The 24,382-nt window shown below is 41.3% G+C and overlaps 1 protein-coding gene across 2 annotated transcripts in view; it reads left to right on the top strand.

The window, feature by feature from the left end:
* The first annotated feature begins 4,998 nt into the window (after nucleotides 1-4,998).
* Nucleotides 4,999-24,382, top strand: part of adcyap1r1b (adenylate cyclase activating polypeptide 1b (pituitary) receptor type I) — a 29,327-nt gene continuing 9,943 nt past the window's right edge. For both annotated transcript variants that reach the window (XM_056378403.1, XM_056378404.1), the window contains exons 1-6: nucleotides 4,999-5,291; nucleotides 15,385-15,513; nucleotides 20,867-20,969; nucleotides 23,082-23,195; nucleotides 23,732-23,835; nucleotides 23,963-24,060. In XM_056378403.1, the coding sequence (XP_056234378.1) occupies nucleotides 15,466-15,513; nucleotides 20,867-20,969; nucleotides 23,082-23,195; nucleotides 23,732-23,835; nucleotides 23,963-24,060 (467 nt within the window). In that variant the 5' untranslated portion in view covers nucleotides 4,999-5,291; nucleotides 15,385-15,465. The remainder of the gene's footprint in view (nucleotides 5,292-15,384; nucleotides 15,514-20,866; nucleotides 20,970-23,081; nucleotides 23,196-23,731; nucleotides 23,836-23,962; nucleotides 24,061-24,382) is intronic.

The following is a 24,382-nucleotide window of genomic DNA, read 5'->3' on the forward strand; positions in this document are numbered from 1 at the left end:
TGCAGAAGCACCAAGTCAATAGCAGCTTTGCAGCTGAAGCGAGGCGTGTGATTGATCCAAATCTCTCAATAGCTCAGTCTTTCTAATTCCATTATCAGCCTGATTATGAAATGTAAGTAGATTTTTCTCATGCAAATTAGAGCTCTGCCCACTCTGCTGTGCTCTGCATGTTCTAATGGATTGTGTGTGAGTTTTTTTTTTTTTTATGTGCTTGACAGGTGTCTTTGTCCATATGTTCTGAATACACTGAGGCCATTTTCTTTCCTTTAACTCTTTATTTCCTTTCAGGCAACTCACAACCACCCCTGTCTTCTTCACACACACACACACACACACACACACACACACACACACACACACGCACACACACACACACTCATCCTCCTCTACCAACGCCCCCTCATTCCCACCCCAACATCCCCAATTAACCCTCAGCTTCCAGCAGCACTCCACATCCCCTTAAATGAAATGGGCCAGTTGCTATGGCAACCCCATACAGCAGCATATTATTCCCCCTTCAGAATTCAAAGGAGGATCAATTAGTGATGATGTCATTGCGTCAAGAGAACCACTCAAATCCCGATCACGATTCCTTCAGAGTGGCTATCCAAGGCCTGGGTGTGCGTGTGTGTGTGTGTGTGTGTGTGTGTGTGTGTGTGTGTGTGTGTGTGTGTGTGTGTGTGTGTGTGCGTTTATGTGTGTGTGTGTGTGTTTGTTCTCACATGTGTTTGTGTGTGCTATTTACAACACATTCAATGATCTGTAAAAATAAATAAATAAATAAAATGTGAGGTTTCTTATTTTCTCTGTGCAGCTCAGGGTGGAAGATGAAGGCAGACTTGAGGTGCCTGAATCACTGCTACACACTGTGTGGGAGGACTGGATGACAGCAGGATGGGGAATACAAGTGGAATGAAAATTTGACTTCCAGCATGAGGGTTAGATAAAAAGGAGAAAATCACGTATGTTTTTTTTTTTTTTTGGTGCGAGAAAGGGGGGGTCTTCAAAATAAAACTGGATGTGGACAAAAACAAGTTTAAATGTGTGGCATATTTCTCCTGGAGAGAGATGTAGCAGAAAAATGTGCTGCACATCAAACGCAGACCTCACTCTGCCATTTCTCTGACAGAGCAAATTGATATAACAACCCACCTCCCACTTCTATAACCCTGTTGCAACTCTGCTGCTGCTTTCCCTCCATGTTAAAGAAGAACACTGAGCACTGAGGATGTGCAGCTTTACACAAAGCTCATCAGCGACTTTTACCATTCACTGATTTGAGTTGATCATTATTGTATTCTTTTTTATTTCTGGTGCTAACTGATAGATGTGTGTTTATCCTCTCTGCCCAATGGATGCTTGTTTTTTTTTATTCTTGTAGTTTTATATCAATCACAGAGGGCAGCCGAGTAAGATAGAGAGAATATATTTTTAGAGACATTCTTTCAAAGGCCTCCTCATCTTCCTCCTCCCCCTCTTCTGTTCATGCATCACCACAGCTGTTAGTAGTAAGAGATTTAGATTCCCTAAAGCACACATCAAATCTGAAGACTGGATGGTGCAGAGATTTTGATGTAAAACAAAAACCAACATAACGTGTTGTAGGGTATACAGTGCCTATAGAAAATCATCATACCCTGTGAAAATCTTTACCTTTTGTCACCTTACACCCTGGAAATTGTAATAAATTAAATCAAACTTTTTTGAGCTTTATGTACACATAATAACCCTCATCATCAAAGTAAAAATAACATTTTAAAACATTCTAGAAAACTATTAAAAATTAGTTAATGAAATACCTGATTTGGTTAAGTGATCAGCCCCCTAGAGTATACCATTATAAACTTACTCAGGTGCAACCAATCAACTTCCAGATCAAACACCAGGCTAATTGCCTCCCACCTGATATTAATTGCAGTGGTCTTGATTACTTTAGATTGAAACCAGCTGTTTTCTTGAAAATTCCACTACTCGTAGTGCATGGTAGTGAAAGGATTCAACATGGTTGGAAAAGTACATTCAAAAGAACTCCGGGATAAAGTTGTAAAAAGGCACAAGTTAGGTGAAGGCTACAAAAAGATTTTGAAAGCTTTATCTATCCCTCCATTACCATTCAGAGCATCATTAAGAAGTGGAAAGCATATGGCACCACCAACACCTTGCCTAGATCAGGCCGTCCGTCCAAACTGGATGACCGAGCCAGAAGGACATTGATCAGAGAAGCTACCAAGAGGCCAAAGGCAACTTTGAAGGACTTACAAGTCTTAATGGCTGTGACTGGTCGGCCTGTGGATGTGTCAACAATCTCACAAGCTTTACACAAAGCTGGTCTGTATGGCAGGGTGGCAAGAAAGAAGCCTTTTCTGAAAAAGCGCCACACTCATTCTCGTCTGCGCTATGCAAAAACACATCTGGAATATTCTGTTACCATGTGGAAAAAGGTTTTATGGTCAGATGAGACGAAGATTGAACTTTTTGGACTGAGCTCCAAGCACTATGTTTGGCAAAAACCAAACACAGCACACCACCCAAAACACACCATACCTACTGTGAAACAGGGTGGGGGCAACATTATGTTCTCTTCAGCGGGGACTGGGCAATTGGTCAGGATCGAAGGGAAAATGAATGCTGCCAAGTACACCCAAATTCTTGAGGAAAACCTGCGTCCCTCTGTTAGACAGCTGAAGATGGGCAGGTCATTCACCTTCCAACACGACAATGATCCTAAACATACTGCCAAAAGAACAAAGCAGTGGCTTAAGGATGGGAAGGTGAATGTCCTTGAGTGGCCAAGTCAGAGCCCTGACTTAAATCCGATAGAAAATCTGTGGATTGTCTTGAAGAGAGCAGTCCATCGCCGTTCCCCACAGAATTGGACTGAACTTGAACAATTCTGCAAGGAAGAATGGGCAAATATTCCCCAATCTAGGTGTGCAAAGCTAATAGAGACATATCCAAATAGATTGATGGCTGTAATTAAAGCAAAAGGAAGCTCTACAAAGTATTAAATCAGGGGGCTGATGACTTTTCCAACGCTGTTATTTTAGTTTTTCATTTTTTATTAATTTTCAGAACTGTTGCCTTTTTTGTCATTATTTTGATGTTGTACGTCTAAATTTGTAAATAAAACTGGAAAAATAATTTTTTAATGGGTTTTGATTTCAGGCTGTATGACAAATAAAGTAACAATTTCAAAGGGGTATGATGATTTTCTATAGGCACTGTACTTCACATGAGCTTGGCGTAGATGAACATCATTCTTCCAGTTTTCCCTCATTTTGTATAAAGATGAACGTAGCCTCTGTGACGTCACCCGCAGGTTTCTGAAGAGCGGTAATGAAGGTCAGAGTGAAATGCTCCGTTGTCACCTTCTTGGCAGTGTCTGACTCCGCCCTTAACTCTAAGCTAATCCAAAAATGGACAAAGAGGAGGGGCGTGTGTGGATCTGAGACTTCCGTGTATGCTTGTGGTAAGCATACGCTCACCCACCTGTCATTCAAAGCCGTCATACATTCAAGTCTCCATAACTTTAAGCCTTAATAAAAATGTAAACAGGTGAGTTATATTAACAGTTATCATGAAAGAGAAATTAGCTATAGAGACCAAAACTGTTTTTTGAACCAGGCTGTAAACCTGTTTATTTCTGCTGTTAAGATGGACATTTTAACATGGGAGTGACTCACAGCCAGACTCCACTGTTCATTACAGCAACTGCAGTTTTTGGCACTTCAGTGTTGGCTTCATTTTTCAGCCCAGAGGTCGCTGCTTGGTTGTGTGAGAAACTTGAAAGCATGGCTGCATCACACTGTAATGTGTCTCCTTATGATGGGTCTTACAGATGGGGATATGGTGACGTCTCTTCTTAAAGGCATTCATGCCCATACACCCAGAAAGTGACAGAATGTGAGGCATGAAAAAGGAGAGTTTGAGAAAGAAGGTCAGACTATCTTCACAATTACCCGATTATAGAGTGAAGATCAGAAAGTTGCAAATGCTGATAGACACAGCCGCAGAGGTTACAGATGTTATCAGACAGACTACGGAGGCCGCACACTGTATCATCAAGGCTTTTGAGACATATCAGATAGTGTTATAATGAATTCCTGGTGAACTGTAGCGCTTATGACTCACCAACCAGTCATAAACTGTTGCCATTGATTTCATGTTGTGTTTCACCTGCTGGCCGGGTTGTACACATGGGGTCACAGCAGCGGTCTCATCCTGACAATTTGTCCTAAATGTCAGAGACTGTCAGAGTTTTGATGGAATGTGTTTGATGGAGGACGTGTCAGAGCGAACCTGGAATCTGCTGGAGGGGGTCACAGTCTCTAATGCTCCTATTGCCGCTGGGACCACTTCAGACTTTACCCTCCACATCTGTTCCACTTGTCCTTTCAGCCCCTGGTACTTCTCGACTTCTCCATCTTCTCATGCTCCTTCTTTGTGACGTAGCTGTAAATAATACATACATAATACATACTGTATATACTGTATATACTGTGTGTGTATATATATATATATATATGTGTATATATATATATATATATATATATATATATATATATACATACATACATATATGTGGGTGTATATACATATATAAATATGTTTATGTATATATGTATATAAATATAATAAAAATAAGAAATATAACGATGATGGTCACTGTCCGTGGTCCTGATCTCCTCTGCTGCAATGACCTCAGGACCCCACACACACACACACATATACACACACACACAAGACACACACAAGACACACACACACACACACACACACACACACATACCTCGCTTGTTCCACAGCATCACATCCATATCACTTTCTCTGTTGAAGCTGGTGTGACTGGATTATTTAACATAACACGTTTATGTCTCACATCTATCATGCAAAATTGGATTTGAGCTTCGTCGCGCGCATGTGTGTGGATGAGAGAGAGAGAGAGAGAGAGAGAGAGAGTGAGGGAGGGAGGGGGGAGAGGGGGGGGGGGGTACTTGAAATGCTCGGTGCATTCCTGTGTGGAGGGCGAAGCGAGCAGACACCATCCTCGGGGCAGCGGAATTGCTCGAAATATCAACTTAGAATTAGAGATCTGACACGTTCTTGTCTACAAGTAGGAAGTCCGCAGCGATTTATCCCAACTGCATTTCTGCTGGAAGTTGTGCCGCGCGGAGCCACCGGAGGAGTCCAGTCCAGTCTTGGACCGTCGCAGCCCCCCGTGAGGGTTTGACTCGTCCCCGGAGGATCCTCAGCGCAGGAGTTTGCATTTGGAGAAAAAGACTGACACAATGGTAAGATTCAACAGACTCTGATGAATTAGAAATGTGTTATCTCGAATTAAAGATTGCACGCAGGTCTGGTGTCTCCAAGGATGCGAGGCGGTGCTCGTATTAAAGGGGGGGGGGGGGGGGGGGGGGGGGTGGAAATGAGGCATGCCGGGGATCTTGCGGCATGTGTCGGGGCTGAGCTCAGTGAGGAGGCTCCTGCTTCACTTCACTTCTCTGCACAATTACTGCAAGCGGATATTGAGCAGCGGATTTCAGGTGACAGAAACACATTGTAGAGTAGCATTAGAAGAAGAAGAGAACCACAACATGCCCTCCAACATCTTCGCTCACATATTTGTCCATATGTATGACGAGTTTTTTTTAATGAAGAGAGTCAATTTAATACTGTGCTATGATGCACAATTTCCTTCTATGTCCAATACATCATTCAGTTACATCATTACATCACTGAATTCACGCACAGCAGGCCTATAACATATTGGCTTTTGCAGGAATTCAATCACCCAGCCATAATGTCGCTGTTACCCTTTGTTTTATACATTGAAGGTTGTGGTATCTGGGCTGTTATTTCCTGCAGGTCTGTGGAATCCCAGCGTTTTGGTTGAAGCTGTGAGTGACCTTGTAAAGCATCCTACTGTCATGGAATCACAATTGCTGCTTTCTCTTTTTTCTCCTGCCTGTGTGTAGATGGATTGAGAGGATTAAAAAAAAAAAGAAAGCCTTTCAATCACAGCCACTCATCTGCTGTGTGTTTGACAGAAGTGGGCTTCCTCTTAGCACCTTAATGTTTAGGACTGTTTGGCTGAGAGAAAGAGCAGAAAAAGGTGTGTGCGCATGTGTTCCTGCATGTTTCTGATTCTCCGTCATTGATTGATAAAAAGAAACCTGCTGTTTAGCCATTTGTTGACATTTGTGAGCGCTCAGCTGCAGCCTCATTCATAAAGAGTGATGAATGAGTGGCATATCCGCCTCGAAACCTGATTCGAGGCCAAACAGGTGCTATTAGTCCTGTTTAGCAAAAACTTGCGATCAGATCAATGCCTGCTTTCGCCGTGGGAGATGTTTTCCAATCCAATCACCTTGATGCACACCTGCGAGAGCTGTTTGAATATCTGAGCTGCTCCATCACAGTTCTTTTTTGTTGTTTAAATCTGGCACAGCATGTCAGGCAAACTGCAGATTCGGTTTAGGTTCGCTTTACTCAAGAGACAAACACATCTACAGTACGTCACTTAGATGTCGCTGCTAAAACCTTACACAAAACAAAAGTGCTGAAATATCAGGGACAAGCTTTTCTGTCTCTGCTGACATTTAAATGGCCCAATTAGCCTTGTAGTGTTGGCTGGCCTGAGCAGCAGCAGAGGAGAGGGAGGGAGAGAGAGAGAGAGTGAGGGGGGACAGGACATTAGGCATTGGGCCCAGTCTCAGCACGGCGGCCTTGTAACACACCCAGTGTCATGCATGAGCCGAGCGTCACTTAGTCACAACGAGGAGATCCGGTGATGAACGCTGATGCAAAACGCTGCGCATTAGAGGAGTGATCCAAGAGTTTCCCTGATGCTTCTTTAAATGTAGACAAAACCTCATCATCAGTATCAAATACAGTTTATATTCTGTGTCTTACTCCTGCAGTCATGATGCTCATTGAGGGGAAAAGTCAAACTCAAGACACCTTTTGTCTTTTTTATGGCTGCACCTCTCAGTCAAAAGGAAACATTCAAGATGTCTTTGCATCATTTTATACACATTTTACCAAAATTCAGATTGAAGATTTTTGTATTTTTTGTCATTTTTTTTGTCATTTTAACTAAAACTTAAACTTAATTAAAAAATTGTTTATCCAAAAATCCTGTAAAATCTGGTTTCATACAACCATCTTATTAGTATTGGTTGTATGAGATCTGGGAACATTGGTGACCTGGCCTCAAAGAGCTTGATGATGAAAAATCTGAATGAGGTCCAAACTGTTTCCTCTTGAGATTTAAAATATTAGTTTTTTTTATCATTATGTAGGGAACCTCTGTTGCTCTCATGCAGTCATGTTGCACATTTGCACTGACATCTGTAGTGGCATTACTGCGTGCATTGAAACATCCATATGCTGAGTATACCATCTTTAAATGCTTTAGTAAACAACATAAAATTAATTACACACTCTTCATTGTGTTCCTGTTGTTATTGTAGAATATAAATTCAGCTGAGAAAAGTTTCTCATCTGCCACTGACAGCATGGTCGGTGTGATGTACAGTATATTAAAGGTCCCATATATTCTAAAGTTAGATGTCCATGTGTTGTTTGATTATAAATCAGGTCTAGGTTCTATATTAATACTGTGAAAGTATCAAAGCGCTCAGTCCACAGAGAAATGCACACAGCCTGTATTCAGAAACTGAGCCTTAAAACCAGCCGTCAAGACTTCTGGAACTTTGTGATGTCACAATGAAACAGTCTCTGCTCTCAGCCACACCCACCTGCACCCACCATCCAACCTTACAGGATTTGGTTTGACTGAAGTGTTTAACTGAAATCTGCTTATTTCTTATAAGATAACTCAGAAAACAGTGAGCCCTCTGATCCAACCGAAATAGCGCAGCAGTCATACCGGACCTCAGTTGTCATGGTCACAATAATAAACATGCGGACTGTACTGACAGCGGTGCACCTACATTAGTCACCATGGTTACTATAATAACGGTCATGGCTTGGTTAGGTTACGTACAAACTGTAATAATGTAATAAATACTTCCTAAACATTACACAGTCTTTACTGTCATGGTTACAATATGAAATGCTGGTTTCTCATGGGAATCAAACACCTCTGTCTTGTGTCATATTCCTGTTTTGTTGAACCATCCTCTTCTTTACATGGACTTTGTCGCTCTTTATACTACGTCATGACACTTTTCCCTTTGCTACTGTCATAATCACTACGACCACTTGGTGTCACCTAACAACAAAACCTAACTATGGGTCATAATAACCTGCTGCAGGAGAGAGGTTCAGAGCCTCCTCTCTTCTGATTGGCTCACCGACCTGTTGTTATTAGAGCTCCAGAGAGAAGCTTGAGAGAGGAGATGTAAAACTACACTGAGATGGTTTTAGGTTCTTAAAACCACAAATATATCTTCTTATGGATCAACACTTCAAATAAAACACAGAAGTGTAAATTATGGAGCTTTAATATTTTTGTGGTTTGAATTATTGGTCCTGAGAGGAAATGCAGAGTCTTTAATCTGTCTTCTGCTTTTAAAGGAAATGACAGGAGCTCATCTGATAGTGAAGCTGTTATCCACCTGCTAATAATGTATTAACACTGTCCATCACTTTGCACTTCACTGTGCCAAGATTTCATGGCAAAACTTGCAAAATTAGTTTGTCACACCTTTGTGCATTTGTACTGCGAGCTGTGTTTCTATCAGGACTCAGAGGTCTGTCAGATGAAAGTAACAGAAACCCAGTAACATGTATGTTACACAGGAGCTTCAGTTATCAATGAACTAGCCTTTTAAAATGATGCTTCCTCTTTTCACCACAGCTTGACCAGCAAGGTTGATGGTATGTCACAGCTTTTCCCACATGAAGAACTATGATGTTGCTGGTCAGCGTGGTTGTAGAAATGCACAGGGTCACAGGCTGATGCAGCAAAGCTGTGCTGTACTGAGAACAGGAGCAAACACATTTCATCTGATGTTTAAACTGGCCTAAAAAAAAAAAAACAGTTGCTGTATATATTGACATTCCTGATGAACTTAAAGTAATCCAGTTCTCTGTAGAGAGTCATGAACAGTAAACCCTGGGCTGGGCAGGCAGCAGCAGCCGGCTCTACCTGCTCAGCATCACGGTGCAGCCATGCAGGAGACGATGCTGTCTCGCCGCTCACTGGGTCATGGTGGGAACCAGACTGAGGCAACTTCAGTTGCATAGCTGCAACACAACGCCCTGCTTCTGCTCTGTCTTTGTGTGTCATACCTGCTCTGCTCTACCATATCAGCTCCTTTGTGCTCCAGTCTCTGCCTGTTCTTGTTTTTGTCACCTTGGAAGCTGGAAGACGCTCGGAAAGCAGAAATACCACAATGTTAAAAGAAAATCTTATGTTATTAAAAGTCCTACATTCAAATTTGACTTATGTATGCATTAACAAACCTTTTTTGCATTGTATTCATTCCATTGGAATTGTATCTGTTTGACTTTCTTCACCAACTATGTCGGTCTGCCAACTGATGTAAAGATGTTTTATGTGAGTATAACTGCTGGTCATGGCAACAGGGTTGATGAGAGAGGCTCAACTTCACCATACAGTGAACAGTAAATAAATATTTGACCCCTAGACCTGTATAGTGACAAATCTCTATAAAAGGGAAGAAGGAAAGAAAAATAAACTGAGGAAACAAAAAAGAAAGATGGTAAAGAAGAAAACAAACAGAAAAAAAAGTAAAAAAAGAAAATCTTCCAAAAAAGGAAATGCTCAAGTTGGTGTAGCTGATTAATCATATTCCAGTTTCCAAGGGCACTCAGTTTGTTAGTTCTGATCTCCCTCCATAAAATGAATATCTAACTTTTTTTGCTACAGCCAAACCCTAATTAATTTTCACATCCTGTATCTCCACCCTGAGAGTGAGATGAGCAGGAGAAGATGTGAAATGTTGATTGGTGATTCATTTTGATTGAACCAAGGCCAATCATAGTGACGTCACGCTACAGTGTCGCTCACTGGAGATCGTAGAGAGATGTTGCAGAGTGATGTGTCTTTTCGCTCACAAACAATCTTTGGCAGAGTCCAGTCAGTGGCTTGGAGAGAGAGGAGAGCACATTAACCAGCAGGATAGCGGTTCAGTGGAGCCCTTACAGAATTCATTAGCTACAGCTGATATGATCTAATGCTGGACACCTCGTCAGAAAGTAACAGTCAGCTAGAAATAAAAAGCCTCCAACATTGGTCTTTGCTTATCAATAAATTGTGGTTTGAAGACAGGTATGATAGTTTGGGAGCTGAACAAACCAAGAAAATGTGGCACCTCAGGCGTAGACAGATGAATCTTATTCAGACCAAAATTACACCTCAGCCTGGTCCCACAGCTCCTATTCTGAGACTGTCCTCCCATCAAACACCAGCCCACAGGTCGTTTGTGCAGCAGGTTATTATGACCCATAGTTAGGTTTTGTTGTTAGGTGACACCAAGTGGTCGTAGTCAAAGGGAAAAGTGTTGTGACGTAGTATAAAGAGCAACAAAGTCCATGTAAGGAAGAGGATGGTTCAACAAAACAGGAATATGACACAAGACAGAGGTGTTTGATTCCCATGAGAAACCAGCATTCTATATTGTAACCATGACAGTAAAGACCGTGTAATGTTTAGGAAGTATTTATTACATTATTACATTTTGTACGTAACCTAACCAAGCCATGACCGTTATTATAGTAACCATGGTGACGAAGGTAGGTGCACCGCTGTCAGTACAGTCCATGTCTTACTTACCAGGGCTTACTGTTTTCTGTGTTATCTTACAAAAATAAGCAGATTTCAGTTAAACACTCAGAGTCCTGCACGATTGAATAGTGGGTCCAGGTTGGTGTGGCTGAGAACATTTACTGTATAGTTGTGACATCACAAAGTTACAGAAGTCCTGACGGCTGGTTTTCAGGCTCAGTGTCTGAATACAGGCTGTGTGCATTTCTCTGTGGACTGAGGCTTTGATACTTTCACAGTATTGATATAGAACCTAGACCTGATCTATAATCAAACAATGAAAGGACATCTACCTTTAGACTATACGGACCTTTAAGTAAAACTCCACACACATGCAAAAAGCTCGTTGTTAAAGCCTCTTAAATGTGAAATCTGCTGCCTTTCTTTTGTAAATTGAAAATTTTTTGGTTTTGAAAACAAAACAAACATTTAGTCACATAAGCTTTGACTCTGTGAAATTGTTTTCTGATGTCATATCAACCAAACAGGTAATAGATTGAGGAAAATAATCTGCAGATTAATTGATTATGAAAAAATCGTTATAGCTGCAGCTCCAGAACCAGCATCTCAACTGCTCCTAACAGCGTTTTAACTGTTCCTTCCTTTTAAATTTTTTGCTCCAAACTGTCTTTGCCTCCATCTCATAACTATGCCGCTCCCCAATGAATTGTGGGAAAAACGGGACATAATGGAAATGAGAAACCAGGACAGTTTTCTTCCCTCTCTCTCTCTCGCTCTCTCTCTCTCTCTCTTTCTCTCTCTCTCTGTGTAATATGTGCACCTCCCTCTCCCTCCCCAAAATAATGAAGACTAAGTCATGTCTGTGTATATTAATTCCTCTCATAATTCCTTGAGCTAAATATAGAGCCGGAGACTTGAGTGACTTACAGTGATAGTCAGTGGGAATTAGACAGTCCTGTGCTGGATTAACACATGAGATGATGGTTCTTGAAGCAACGAGTAGATGGTCATTGTCTTTTTTCTTTCTTTTTGTGAAGGAAGAATCAGTTAGTGTTCCTCAGAGGAGGCAGAAAGAGAGGAAGAGTTTGGTGTTGGGGATGGGTGGGGGGGGGGTGGGGGTGGGGGTTAAGCTGTTGCATGCCTTTAGTTTGCAGGCCACAACAGCTGTCAAAGCCTGACTGAAACACGTCCGGCTCCCAGTGTCCCTCCAAAAGCAAACATGAAATCCCACATCAAGGTGGCTCACACGCAGCCCCCCCCCCCCATCTCTTCCTTCCATCCTTTCCTTTTCCCTCTAATGATGCAAAGTGTTTCTCGCTGCGGTGTTGTAGGTAAGTGATCATTAAGAAACCTCCGCTTCTCTTTTCCCGCTTATTCCTGAGAGAAACAACTCGTCCTCCCCCGAGAAGAGCTGTTCCTCTTAACACTAACACCCACTCACATTCTTACAGAAGCCGCTTTGTTCTTCCTCTTTCTTTCAGCTCTGTCCACTTTCACCTTTTCACTTCCTCCTCTGTTCATCTGCAACTTTACACTGAGACCAAGAGCTTATTACATAAACCCGATGTAAAGGCCAGTGTCCAAAACATGCATGTTTAGACTGGAGAGTGAACATGTTTCTGTGTGTGTGTGTGTGTGTGTTTCTTAAATTATGTGTGTGCTCTTTAGACAGAGCATCAAACATTGCACACACTCGGGCTGACAGTGTTGAACATGAAAGCCGCTGAGACTCATTAAGCTGCTGATTACAGCTCGGGGAGGAGAGTCCTGAGCAGCTGCTGCGCTGACACACACACACACACACTATGACAATGTTTTTTTTAATTTACTGTATGACCTCATGTGTATTATTATAGTGAGGACTCATTCACAGATTTAAGAAAACTATTTATATTATCTTGAGTCAAGCTTGGAGGTGTGTGTGTGTGTGTGTGTGTGTGTTATTCCGCTGGTTGTAGCACCTAACACCTATGGGTGGGACAAGTGTATCACCTCAGTGACACCTGGGTCTGTCTGATTTCAGTTGTAAACCGATGAAAAGCCCATTTTCACCCAAAGTGTATTTATGCCTCCGCACCGGCGACAACCAGAGCCAGAGGTATCGTTTTCGGGTTGTCGGTCTCTTGGACACGATATCTCAGTAACGCCTTGAAGAAGACTCTTGAATTTTTTGGCATAAACATCCACTTGGACTCAAGGATGAAGTGATTCGATTTTGGTGGTCAAAGATCGAGGGCGTGGTGACCTCGTAAAAACGTGTGAAGGTGATCTCTTGAGAACTTTTCAAGGGAATCACTCAACATTTGACACAAACATTCACTGTGACTCAAGGGTGAACACAAAACACTTTTTAGCCAGTACTCAAGACTTATGACAAAATTCTGGCTTCTGGATAAACAGGGATGTAACCTGAAACTAGTCGGAGTAGCGAGGTGGTAATTCAAGTTTTTACGAGTTTTGGGTTGGTCAAAACTTAGTGAGGATTTTTATTGTCCGGATGTTTGGTTTCACTCTTACTATGGAGTTATTCAAACCGCCATTTTCATAGTAAGTGGTTTACTCACAGTTCAGCTTTGTTTTTGTCTGTCTGCTCCTTCTGTCCTCTTTGTCTCCACACACTCACACACACACACACACACACACACATACACACACACACACACGGCTCCCAGGGTGAGATACCATCAGTGTTTTGGTGATTTGTAACATTTTTCAGAATTGAACTAATGGCAGTTTGTGCTCGAGCACTCAGCATGAAAGCTTTTCTATGGAGGCGCATCAGCAGCCATTAGGGTGGCCTTGGCAAAGCTGCAGACTCCCATTCATGTTGTGTCTTGCTTTGTTTTTTTTTTTATTTTGTGTGTTTGTGTGATTTTGTAACTTTGTGCCACATACGCCAGAGAAATATGAATGAAGGTACTGTGCTTGTGTGCATTAATATTCAGAGCGCAGGACTCGGAGCTGTTTGCCAGTAAAAATGTGTTTTTTACTGTTTCTACTGGAAAACAGGCAGAAATGTAGTTTGGGTTTAGTCTTTGATGAAGGTTAACTGATGCACAATACGAAATCTATTTACAGTAGAGCAGAAGAAGGAGCAGAAGGGGCATCGAGGTCCACGTGGTCCGGTTCAGATCCAAACTCAGCAGCTCTCAGCTGTTGCTCTTGACAACAGCAGGAGGAGGGGCTTGTTGCTGGCAGGGTTTTGGTGAGGTAGGAGCTGCCAAGCTGCCGAGCTCTCCCTGTGGGACGAGGCCTGAGTGCTCAGCCCTGCTACTTGGCTTTACTCATGCGAACCCCCGGGGCCTGCAGAGTCAGGCTGCATGTATGAGGACACACAGATGCACACTGGTGCATCACAGGCACGAGGCTTGACATGCTTGTGTTCACATACAGTGTTTAAAGCCGAGTGTTTGATATCTTTGTAATAGCTTCATGAAGCTGCTGTGAGTAAAAATGAAGGATTATTGTAATATTTTCTGTGTTTTCAAACTTCTTTTCAATGTAAATTCAAAGCAGCAGATGTCCTGTAATTCTTCAACATGGTGGTTCAAAAGCAACTAACAATTATTTCCATTACCGATTAATCTGCTGATTACTTTTGGGTTTCGTGATCATCTGATCAGTAGATTGAGCCTTAAAATGTCAGAAAATAGTGGAAAACAAATTGTAGTTTTTCAAATAACAGTTTCCTAAAGCCCCAAATTCACATCTTAAAATCCGACCCAGCAGAACAAATTCAAAGATGTTCAGTTTACCGACACATAAAAAATAAAAAAGCAGCAAATTCTCCAATCTGACAAGCTGCAACTAAAAGTAAAGTGACAAGATTTTTGCTTGAAAACAGTCTTTATGGATTATAAAGTAATAATCAATTAATCAACTAAAAGCTTTTAGTAAAACATAGTTGAGATCACATACAGTATATTTATCTGATTAATCGAGAAATAGCATGACATCTCAGTAATTTGGTGGCTGATTTAGCAGAGGGCAAAGCAACAAGTGATTTGCTTTTAGCTTTGATCCAGGAATTTCCTGGCATGTGTCTCTGTGTTAGATGGTTTTTTCTTCGGTGCATCTATTTGAATTAAAATAAGACAGAGTATTGTCTCTTCTAATGCCTTTGTTTGAAGAAACTGAATTCAGGTCCCATGGACGTCATTTCCTGTAACTTCCTGTAAAGGAAACAGCAGCAGCTGATATGACCAAAAGCAACCAGTACACAGTAAAATAAGGCTGATATCTGTAAGGAGTGAAACTAAACTCCAAACCACAAAGATTTGTTTAACTGTTTGTTAAACTGAAGGCTTGAAAATCCACCAATTTAGCATAGGACAAGGCTCATGAGTTTGTGAGGCTTGATGTGATTAAAGTGGGAAAGTTTGCTTTTGACTATGTTTGAACATTTTCACAACTTTGTTTTGCATAACGTCACTAACTGAACTAAATCAAAGAGGGAAATTGTCTGCATACATCTCATATTTACTTTGTGTCAGATCCAAATGGAGTTTTCTACAATTTCTTGTGCTTCTCAGTTTGGATTTGCTACAGAGACATACACACACACTCAAAAAAACAGTTTGAAAGACACTCTGTAATGTAATGCGTATGTCCGGATGAGAAGTAATGTAAACATCCTGCCTCTTAACACATTTCTTTTTAATTTCCAGATCCTGAGGTGAGCGGACGGCCTGTTGTGTTTGTCTGTGAAGAGCTCGTTGTTCAGAGGAAACTATTGACTGAGAAACAAAATGTCTGCTGCTAACATCATCCTCACACTCCTCCTCCTCTCAAACTCGGTAAGCTGATTTAAATTAGTTTTTATATTTCATTTATTCTCTTTAAATGTGTCTGTGTTGGAGTGTGTGCTCTTGTGTACTCGCAGCTAAAACAATCCACATGCAAACACACTCAGCAACAGGTGGAGCTTTGCATGAATAGATTCAACAAACAGGGATTGAGGCCAGATTCCCTGCACTTGTACAGTCGTACATGTTGTTAAAGTAACCAAGTGTCGGCATCAATAATTCATTGATCAGTGTGTGGCAGGGACGATGGATAAAGATGCATTCTCATCATTTATTCATTGCTTATTCAACATCATTCCTGTCTGTTAAATCTGTGATGAGGAAGACTCCTCTCCTCTCCTCTCCTCTCCTCTCCTCTCCTCTCCTCTCCTCTCCTCTCCTCTCCTCTCCTCTGCTAGGAAGTGATCTTTTATTACTGTAGTTAAATGTGAGTCATCACCCCTGAGCTGAAGTGTTGTCTGAGAAACTGAGAGATGAAGTTTATTTGAGCAGAAGAGACGATGGTGAACAAGGGGGAGGCAGTAAATGAAGATGGAAAATAAGTTTTACAGAAGTCCACTTTTCACTGTAGGTATTGTAATGTTACCGCCATAATTTAGAATTTACTCTCGTTGAAATGGGGCACCAGTCCACTGAGAGGACAACAATGAATTACTTCATTGATAAATTTATCAATCTCATATCGGAAGCCGTGACTTCTCGATTCAATGGATCTCCAGTCTCTACGTCAAAAGAATACAACAGGACAACAACTGGGTGTAAATAAAGGAGTTTATTAACTAAACTACTATCTACAGAGTAAATGCAAGGTGTAATAATCATAAAGAAGAAAATAATAATGAAATGAGCAGTGTGATGAGTTGGCAATGGTGGGAGAGAATATGTTATGGCTATACACTATGGCTATACAGCTAATGATGCTACATCTAAGAATTAGGCTTGATGATTAAATATTGCTATATTTTGACATCAACCCAGTCATGAGCAGAGTGTTAAGACCGGCCTACTGTGAGTTGCGCTGTAGGCGAGGACCCTTGGCTGGAACCCAGGAGGCTGTGGTTGCTTTGGTAACCCTGGAGATGTGGGATAGGTGGATTCTCCTGGATTACACAGCAGTTCTTTGACCGTAATAATAATAATATGGACATTCTGGATGTCATGTAGTGTGTTACCTCGTGTGAAGGATGCTGACAGTACGGTCACATGAAGGACATCGTCTTAAAATCTACATGTTACATTTCAAACATTCTATGGGATAGAAGTTTGGGATTAAACTATTGCATAGAAACATCTCATGAGTTAGAGAACAGTTAGATATTTAATTATTTATTCTTCCTCAGATCTGTGTCTGTGAAGAGAGTTCTGCTGGTCACTACCCAGGATTGGAAAGTGGGTTGTAGTTTATGACTCTTATCTAGAGAGGGGCAGAGGAAGGGAGGTTGGTGTGTGTGTGCGTGTGTGTGTGTGTGTGTGTGTTCGTGCATGGCACAGACAGGCCAGGATTCACATCTTAGTGATGATCAGTCCTTTTGTTGTTATTTGTCCTCTATAAGAAACAATCAAATATCAATAGAATCTTATTGTTACAAACTGGAGATTTTGCCTATATTCTCCAGTTGCCTGGTGTCCATTGGTTGATCCTCTGGAGCTGACCCTTTGACCTTTGGTCTGGTTCTGTGTCTCTCTGACATGCTAAAAGCATGGACTGTTTGTGAGAGAAGGGTCCTTTGTCTCTGTTTCCTATCAATTTGATAGTTTGATGGTGGGAAGAGTCACAAAGTGTCAGTTTTGGATCCACAACTCTTCTTTAATGGCTTGTGACTGATGCCAGGCCAGGTATGTACGCTACAGTATGTTGACAGTCAAGAAAGAGAGAGTTGAGCAGATGGAAAAAGAATAATGAAATACTCTACAGACTCAAGTGCTAGGTGATTTATGTGTTGTGTTTGCATGTGCTACAAAAGGTATTGGGTTTTAATGAGCCAGTGACGTAAGTTACAGGATGCACTGTGGGACAGTTTGGAAACAGGATATAAATAGAAAGGAGACGCACAGTTGAGAGTTGAACGGTTGAAGAATTAAGAAGTTAGGGAAGAAAACAGACCATGATGTCTCTATCACAGATCGATAGAAAGAGTTTTTAAGATCACATTGCCGAGCAGATCCTGAGACTGTTATAACTCTGCACTTTATTGTAAAGACAGCTCTTTAGATATAGGCTAATAAACTAAAAGGGCACAGAGAGAGCGCAGACCTCCACCAAGCCCAGTGTCAAACAACATACATCAGACTTCAGAGAATAAAATTCTAATTCCTAGTAAATGATCCAGATCTGCCCCAAGATTTAATAGGTTCGTCCCTGGTCCGTGCCCCATCCCTGCACCAAGTTCAGTTCAAATTGTTTCAGTTTTTTTCTGTAATCCTGCTGTTAAAACAACAACAACTCCCTACCTGTAAGGAACGTGATAGAAAAATTCCTGGTTCTTCCCCTTTAACCAAATTAAAATTGAATGGGTTCTTCACAGGCCCATTCCCCATCCTTCCACCAAGATTATAAACTAATTGATAATTAAAATTAATAATTGTTGACGTGTGAAGAAACGCAGCTTCTCTGTTGGCCTATTTTTGTTCTGCTGTGGTATGGACACTTGAGAAGCAAAACAAAATCTGACAGTTTTGCCAGTTAATATAATTGCTATATATATATATATAATAAAAATTAATGAATCACATTTGTGTTAGGTTCTTAAATAGATAGTTAAAATATTATATGATGCTCCCTCAGCCATGTGATCATTTAGCCATCATTATTCAGACACTTAGTCATGAACATGTACTGTGAGGCTGGTCATGCTGTGCATACACAGTTTGACCTAATTAGATATAGTGAAGTGATTTAAGGCAGACAGATATAATAAGTCACAGGAGGTTATACACAACAGAGAAATACACAGAAGCACATAAACTGTCCAAAACTCACATGGTGTGTTTGTCTTTCTAGCTGCTGCAAACACACATTACTTCAGCGACCCTGTCGTCTATGAGTTAAATTCATATGTACTTAATCTGCGTTAATGATTGATGTTGTCTGGCAGCGTTCAGTGCCAAAGAATGAAGCAGAGAGTTTAATACAGTGCTGTGAAACGTGAGGGTCAAAACGGTGGATGAGTATCTAAAATATAGACATGATCCAGGTTTAATTCACATGCCGTACTGTAGGTCAGTGTTGATATTTTTAATACTTAAATCAATGCATTCCACTTTTCTTTAGTTAGGTCTCTAAATCTCAAACACAGAAACAAACATTATCAGCAGCATAGCCCTTATAGCATATCATTTACATGAATGAACAGTGCACAGAAGTTTTTCATCTAACCATGACCCACATGTTTCTTTAGATTGCACAACATCAACGCTTTCACAGGTGTGTGGAAACACCTGATTAGATCTCTTTTCTGGACTGTGTGGCTGTGATTGATATCTCTGAGATTCTCCTCCTAAATATGTTGCACCTGTTACATGGAGTTTGGTGACCTGATGTAACTTTCAGCATAGCTCCTCCCATCTTTAACCTGAGCAGAGGTCTAATCAGCCAGAATAACTGAAAACACCTGTGTTTCACTTTCCCCAGAGCACCTGACCATGCTTTAGTTGCATCATGCAGATGAAAAAAAAAAAAAAAATCAAATGTAAATTGCAATTTGCACATTCTGTCTGATTTGATGGTTGTTGGCTTTAAGTTTTCTTGAAGAAAAAAGCCGCACATTGGTGACATTGAATGATAGATCGCTTCTGGCTACAGTGGCAAACAGAAATAGACATAGATTTTTGTATGAACTGGTGTTGGTGCCAACACTGGTTGATTTCCAGAACTTACATATTGTAGATTAAAATTATCCCCTAGCGCGGTTCAAGATATAAGATACAAGTTGTTACAGCTGACACAGATGTGTTTCTGTCCATCCAATGAAGTCCAATATTCACTCTGTTTTTAGCTTAGTCTACACCAACTCCTGAGAAAAAACATTTGGCTAATAAACATTCCACTTTCTTCACCAGCTATTCGCGAACTTTGTTCGTCTGCCGCTGGGTGTTGGACGAGTGTATTTATCAGAGCAGTTTTGAGGACAGCAGTACGCTGTGTGCTCAGACTGAACACAAACAGTTGAGTTAATGTTGAGAAGAGCAAGATAGTGAATCATACTGAAACACTCAGAGATGATAGATTGTTGATATAAAAATGATCGTGAGTGCAGCTTTAAAGCTGAAAACTGATGCTAGTTCTTATTCCTAATGTATCATGGATGTAAAAAGCAGACAAATATTTTTACTTCCAAACCCGTTATTATAAATAAACTGGTGTCTAATGAATATTTTAATATTGAATAAAAGCTACATTCAAACAATAGTGGTCTGAAGACTCATTTTTTCTTTTTACTGCATTGAATTCACCGTACCGCTGCAGTAATGGTGCTGTTGCTGAGAGTGTAGCACATAAATCATCCAGCAGATCTGTGGATACAGAGAGTGCGTCGACACTCGTTCCAGACGATGCCCCAGAACTACTTTGTCTCTATTACTCTAGTAAATCTTCAGTGCGTGAATCCCAAGCAGGGGGCTATTGACGTCAACGTGTAAATGCTCAACTGCTCCCCTGCTACACCTCATAAAGCTGTGACGTGACGTCTCCCGGACTGACGCCAACACAGACGCAAGATAGTCTTCTTAGCAAACACCCTCTTCCATCACAGCCCCTCCCCCTCCTGATTCCCAGCATCTGCCGAGCATTGTGGAGCTGTCAGAGGGGGCTGCGAACAGGGCGTCCCTGGACGTGACCTCCCTGTCTGAAGTCAACGCTCTGGGATTCCTGGCTGTCGTTGTGATCTCTGGCCTCGACTGTAGCTACTGGAGAGCACAAGTATAAACAGTCCTCTCTGTGTATCTGTCTGTGGTTCTTAACTGATGGGAGTAAAGCCTGGCATGGTCACAGCGTGAAAAGTGCACGTCTGACAGGCTTTCCTGCAAGAATAATGCCCCTCCTCTGGGTCAGTTAGCATGGGGAGAGTGCCAGCAGCTCTGAAATGGTTTGTTTAATTGGTCGAGTGTTTAAACAGATCCAAGAGCTCTGACCTCTCCCACACTGTGGTGTGAACCGCACGGTGAAGCTAATGAAGCAGCTTCTTCCATTTTATCTTTGGGTCCTTCCTCTCTGGTCTGATGTAATCTTCAGTCACTTGACTCCCTCTTCCTCTCTCTCTTTACGTTGTGTGTGTTTCTGTGTGTGTGTACGTGTGTGTGTGTGTGTGTGTGTGTTTGTGTGTGTGTGTGTGTGTGTGCGCTCCAGGTTTCGAGCCAACAGGTCCCCTCTAACTGTGTGATCAAGAGGGAGCAGGAGAAATGCATGGAAATGATGGCTTCAGATGATCCTGGGAATGATCCAGAGTTTGGTACGTCTGTGTTTGTTTAGCCTTTAATCCCTTCCCCACGTGCTAACCACTATTTTGTTGGTGTTTTAACAGTTTTCAACATGTGCAAATTAAAAAAAGAAAAAAAAAAGAATAAACTCAGAGATTAATAACCAGAACATCTGCAGGGCCTCCAAACTAATGAGCAGGAGGTAATTCTACAAATTGTAGTTGACTCCAACCTGCTTGTCTGCAACCAGAGATCATTAGAAAGACTTCACAGTTTGCCCATGTGTGCATCTCTGCTTGATCTGTAGCACAAAAAAAATAAAAAATGACAGAAATTCTACGTTTCGCTCTGTGCTTCTGTTTGCAGACACGCCAGAGGCTTTAATAGGGAGCATCTCATGATGATGATGATGCCGAAAATGAAAGTTGAGCCTTGAGACAGTGAGTGACGGGCATCTGTCTGGCTGATTAGATGATGGATGAGGCTAAGAAATGCTTTGTGCCTATTCTCCATCTTGACCCTGTTGATTTAGTATCAACAAAAGCATCAGCTACGACTACTACATATCTCCCCCTGATGATTTCTACTCATGTTAACATAGTGGAAAGCGCCTTACTTACCGACATCAAACCTAAGACCCTGTTTTTTAAAGGTCCATATAGTCTAAAGGTAGATGTCCATGTATTGTTTGATTATAAAGCAGTTCTATATTAATACTGTGAAAGAATCAAAGTCACGACGAAGCAGTCACTGTCCTCAGCTACGCCCCAAGCCCCACCCACCTGGACCCTCAGAAAGCAGTCAGCCAACCATAAGCAAGACTCAGAGCCTCCTCTCTTCTGATTGGCTCACCGACCTGTTGTTACTAGAGCTCCAGAGAGAAGCCTGAGAGAGGAGATGTAAAACTACACTGAGGTGGTTTTTGGTTTCTTAAAACAACAAATATATCTTCTTATGGATCAACACAGGAAAAGAGGAGAATGTGGAGCTTTAAAGTCAGTTTTTGATTACATCATGTCAAAACCTAATATAAGGCTGGACTGTGTGGTGTTTACATTCAGCCTAGTATCAGCTGGTTTCAGCTCTTAATCTGTTTGCTTCTCTCCTCCTCTCTGTGTTCACATATATTGTGTTTTAATACAGCTAAATTCCCCGTAAAGCTGATCTCATTTACAAATTTTTCTGTTAGTCTTGTCAGACAACAGAAAAAGTAACCAGCAGCCATTTCTAAGCTGCTGATCTGCTGCTAACATCCTGATTTTTCTTCTTCAGACAAAATCACCCAACACATCAGTTAAAGACAAAGACTATGCTGTGATTTCACCTGTATTTACTGTAAAATGATTTTTTTTTCCAGATGGTTGAAAGGAGTCCATTACTAATGAATGATACTGATGTAGTGTTACTTGAATTATAAATGCTTCCCAATAAGTATGTTACTGTCTTTAAAACAATCTGTATCTGCAAAGGCTTTCAGGTGACAAGCCCCTTTCTTGTACATCTCTCGTCCTCCAACTATATCTGCTGATTACACTATGAAAATACATCAGCTGTCTGGAGAGTACATTATATTGTGAGAGTGTGTAGCTTGGACTGATTGTATCAGTACAGTAGTTTGTGGGGTAGTATACCTGCACAGCTAATCATCACCATCGTTTTGAGGTGAATATTGTGTGTAAAGCAGAGCTGGTTAAGTGAGTCACATTCTAAAGTTTAAATCAGACCTGTTCTCTTTCAGCAGCACTGATGCAAACCCACATGGCTGTAATACTTTCTTAAATATCTTTCATGAAGCCAGTGAATTTAGCAACAAAAAGTATAGTACAACAACCAGTCAAACATAAAAATGTATGTCATTCCTGGCTTAAACTGATGCTTTTACAAACCTGAGATTAAAATAAACACCAGTACATTCTGTTTTAGCAACACGTAGGATTAAAAAGAAAAGACGCTGGTTCAAAATAGCTGCTGGCATGAGAACTTCCATTTCAGGTTTCATATGAGCATTTCAAGGATCTGTGATTTTGATGTGGTGATAAATGAGTTGCAGGTGGTCCTTTTTCTTTTTTTTTTTTCTTCCCTAAATTTGAACATATGGCTTGTTAGAGTGAAACAATGAGTTTGTCTACCTGTTGTGTCCTCAGGTTGTCCGTGGTTTTGGGACAACCTGACGTGTTGGCAGCCGGCCAGGATGGGCGAGGTTGTCGAGGTCAACTGTCCCGAGCTCTTCTCCCAGTTCATGAGTGAAGAAGACTTCGGTCAGTTTCTAAACATTTCTGAGTCACAGTTACCATCAGCAGTTATTCCAGTTGATGTCATTGGACTTCTGAGTTTGTTATTGTGGTGTTTAACGTCAAAGATTCATGTCTAATGGAAGAATCAAAAAAGTAAAAAGTTAAAACTTGTGTTTTTTAGGTTAAGGTTGGATATAAGGGTCTAGGGAATGTGATATCTCCATGAGAGTCCTCACGATTATGTGTGTGGGTGTTTGTTTTATGTGAGGAATGCATTTACACGGCTTCCTATTGACAATAAATGCTGATTACAGAGTAAATATTCAACCAAACAACCTGAACATATGCATGAAAATGGAGGTAAAATACCAATATCCTGTTTATGTTTGATAATATAGTCTTAACCGTTCAGCATAAGCTTGTCATATACGTCTCTTGACTCCAGTTATCTCTGAAATAATTAATGTCAGGTCTGCTTCTCTTCCTGATTGCACTCTTGAGATAAGTCTGCATGTTTGTCTGCGTTTGCTATAATCAAATGAAGTGCCGTGTCTCCACAGAGCTGGGGAAGGTGAGTCGTAACTGCACCGAGTTCGGCTGGTCGGAGGCCTTCCCTCACTACATCGACGCCTGCCTGTACGAGGAGGGAAACAGCAGCCACCCGGTCAGTGCGCCGCTACTCAGGAAACCTTTCTCAAGTCTGATTGTTAATTCTAAAATACAGAAAGATAATTCAGCTGTGTGAATGAACACGAGTCACAGCTGTTGTTGTGCTTGTGTGTCACATGCAGGATATGTATTATGTGTCGGTGAAGGCTCTGTACACTGTGGGCTACAGCACCTCTCTGGTCTCTCTCACCACAGCCATGGTCATCCTGTGCAGGTTCAGGTGAGACATTTGATGCAAGAACAGAAAAATTGAAAAAATAAACTCAAGTGTAGTGCTTTGGTAAATATACTTTGTTACTGTCCACCCCTGCTAATAGGACCACTACTACAAGGCCTACTGTTATTTCTACTACCTCTGCTAATAGGACTGCTGCGCTACTGCTGCTGCTGGCTCTACTTAGGGTTGCAAAGGTGCGGAAAATTTCCATGGGAAGTTAAGCGTGGGAATTTTGGAAATATGCCATATTGGAAACTTTCCATGGGAATAATGGGAATGATTGGGAATTAATGGGAATTTAGGGGAACTAACTGGGAATATATTA

This window comes from Seriola aureovittata, chromosome 6 (genome assembly GCF_021018895.1).
Source record: "Seriola aureovittata isolate HTS-2021-v1 ecotype China chromosome 6, ASM2101889v1, whole genome shotgun sequence".
Taxonomy (NCBI): Eukaryota; Metazoa; Chordata; class Actinopteri; order Carangiformes; family Carangidae; genus Seriola; species Seriola aureovittata.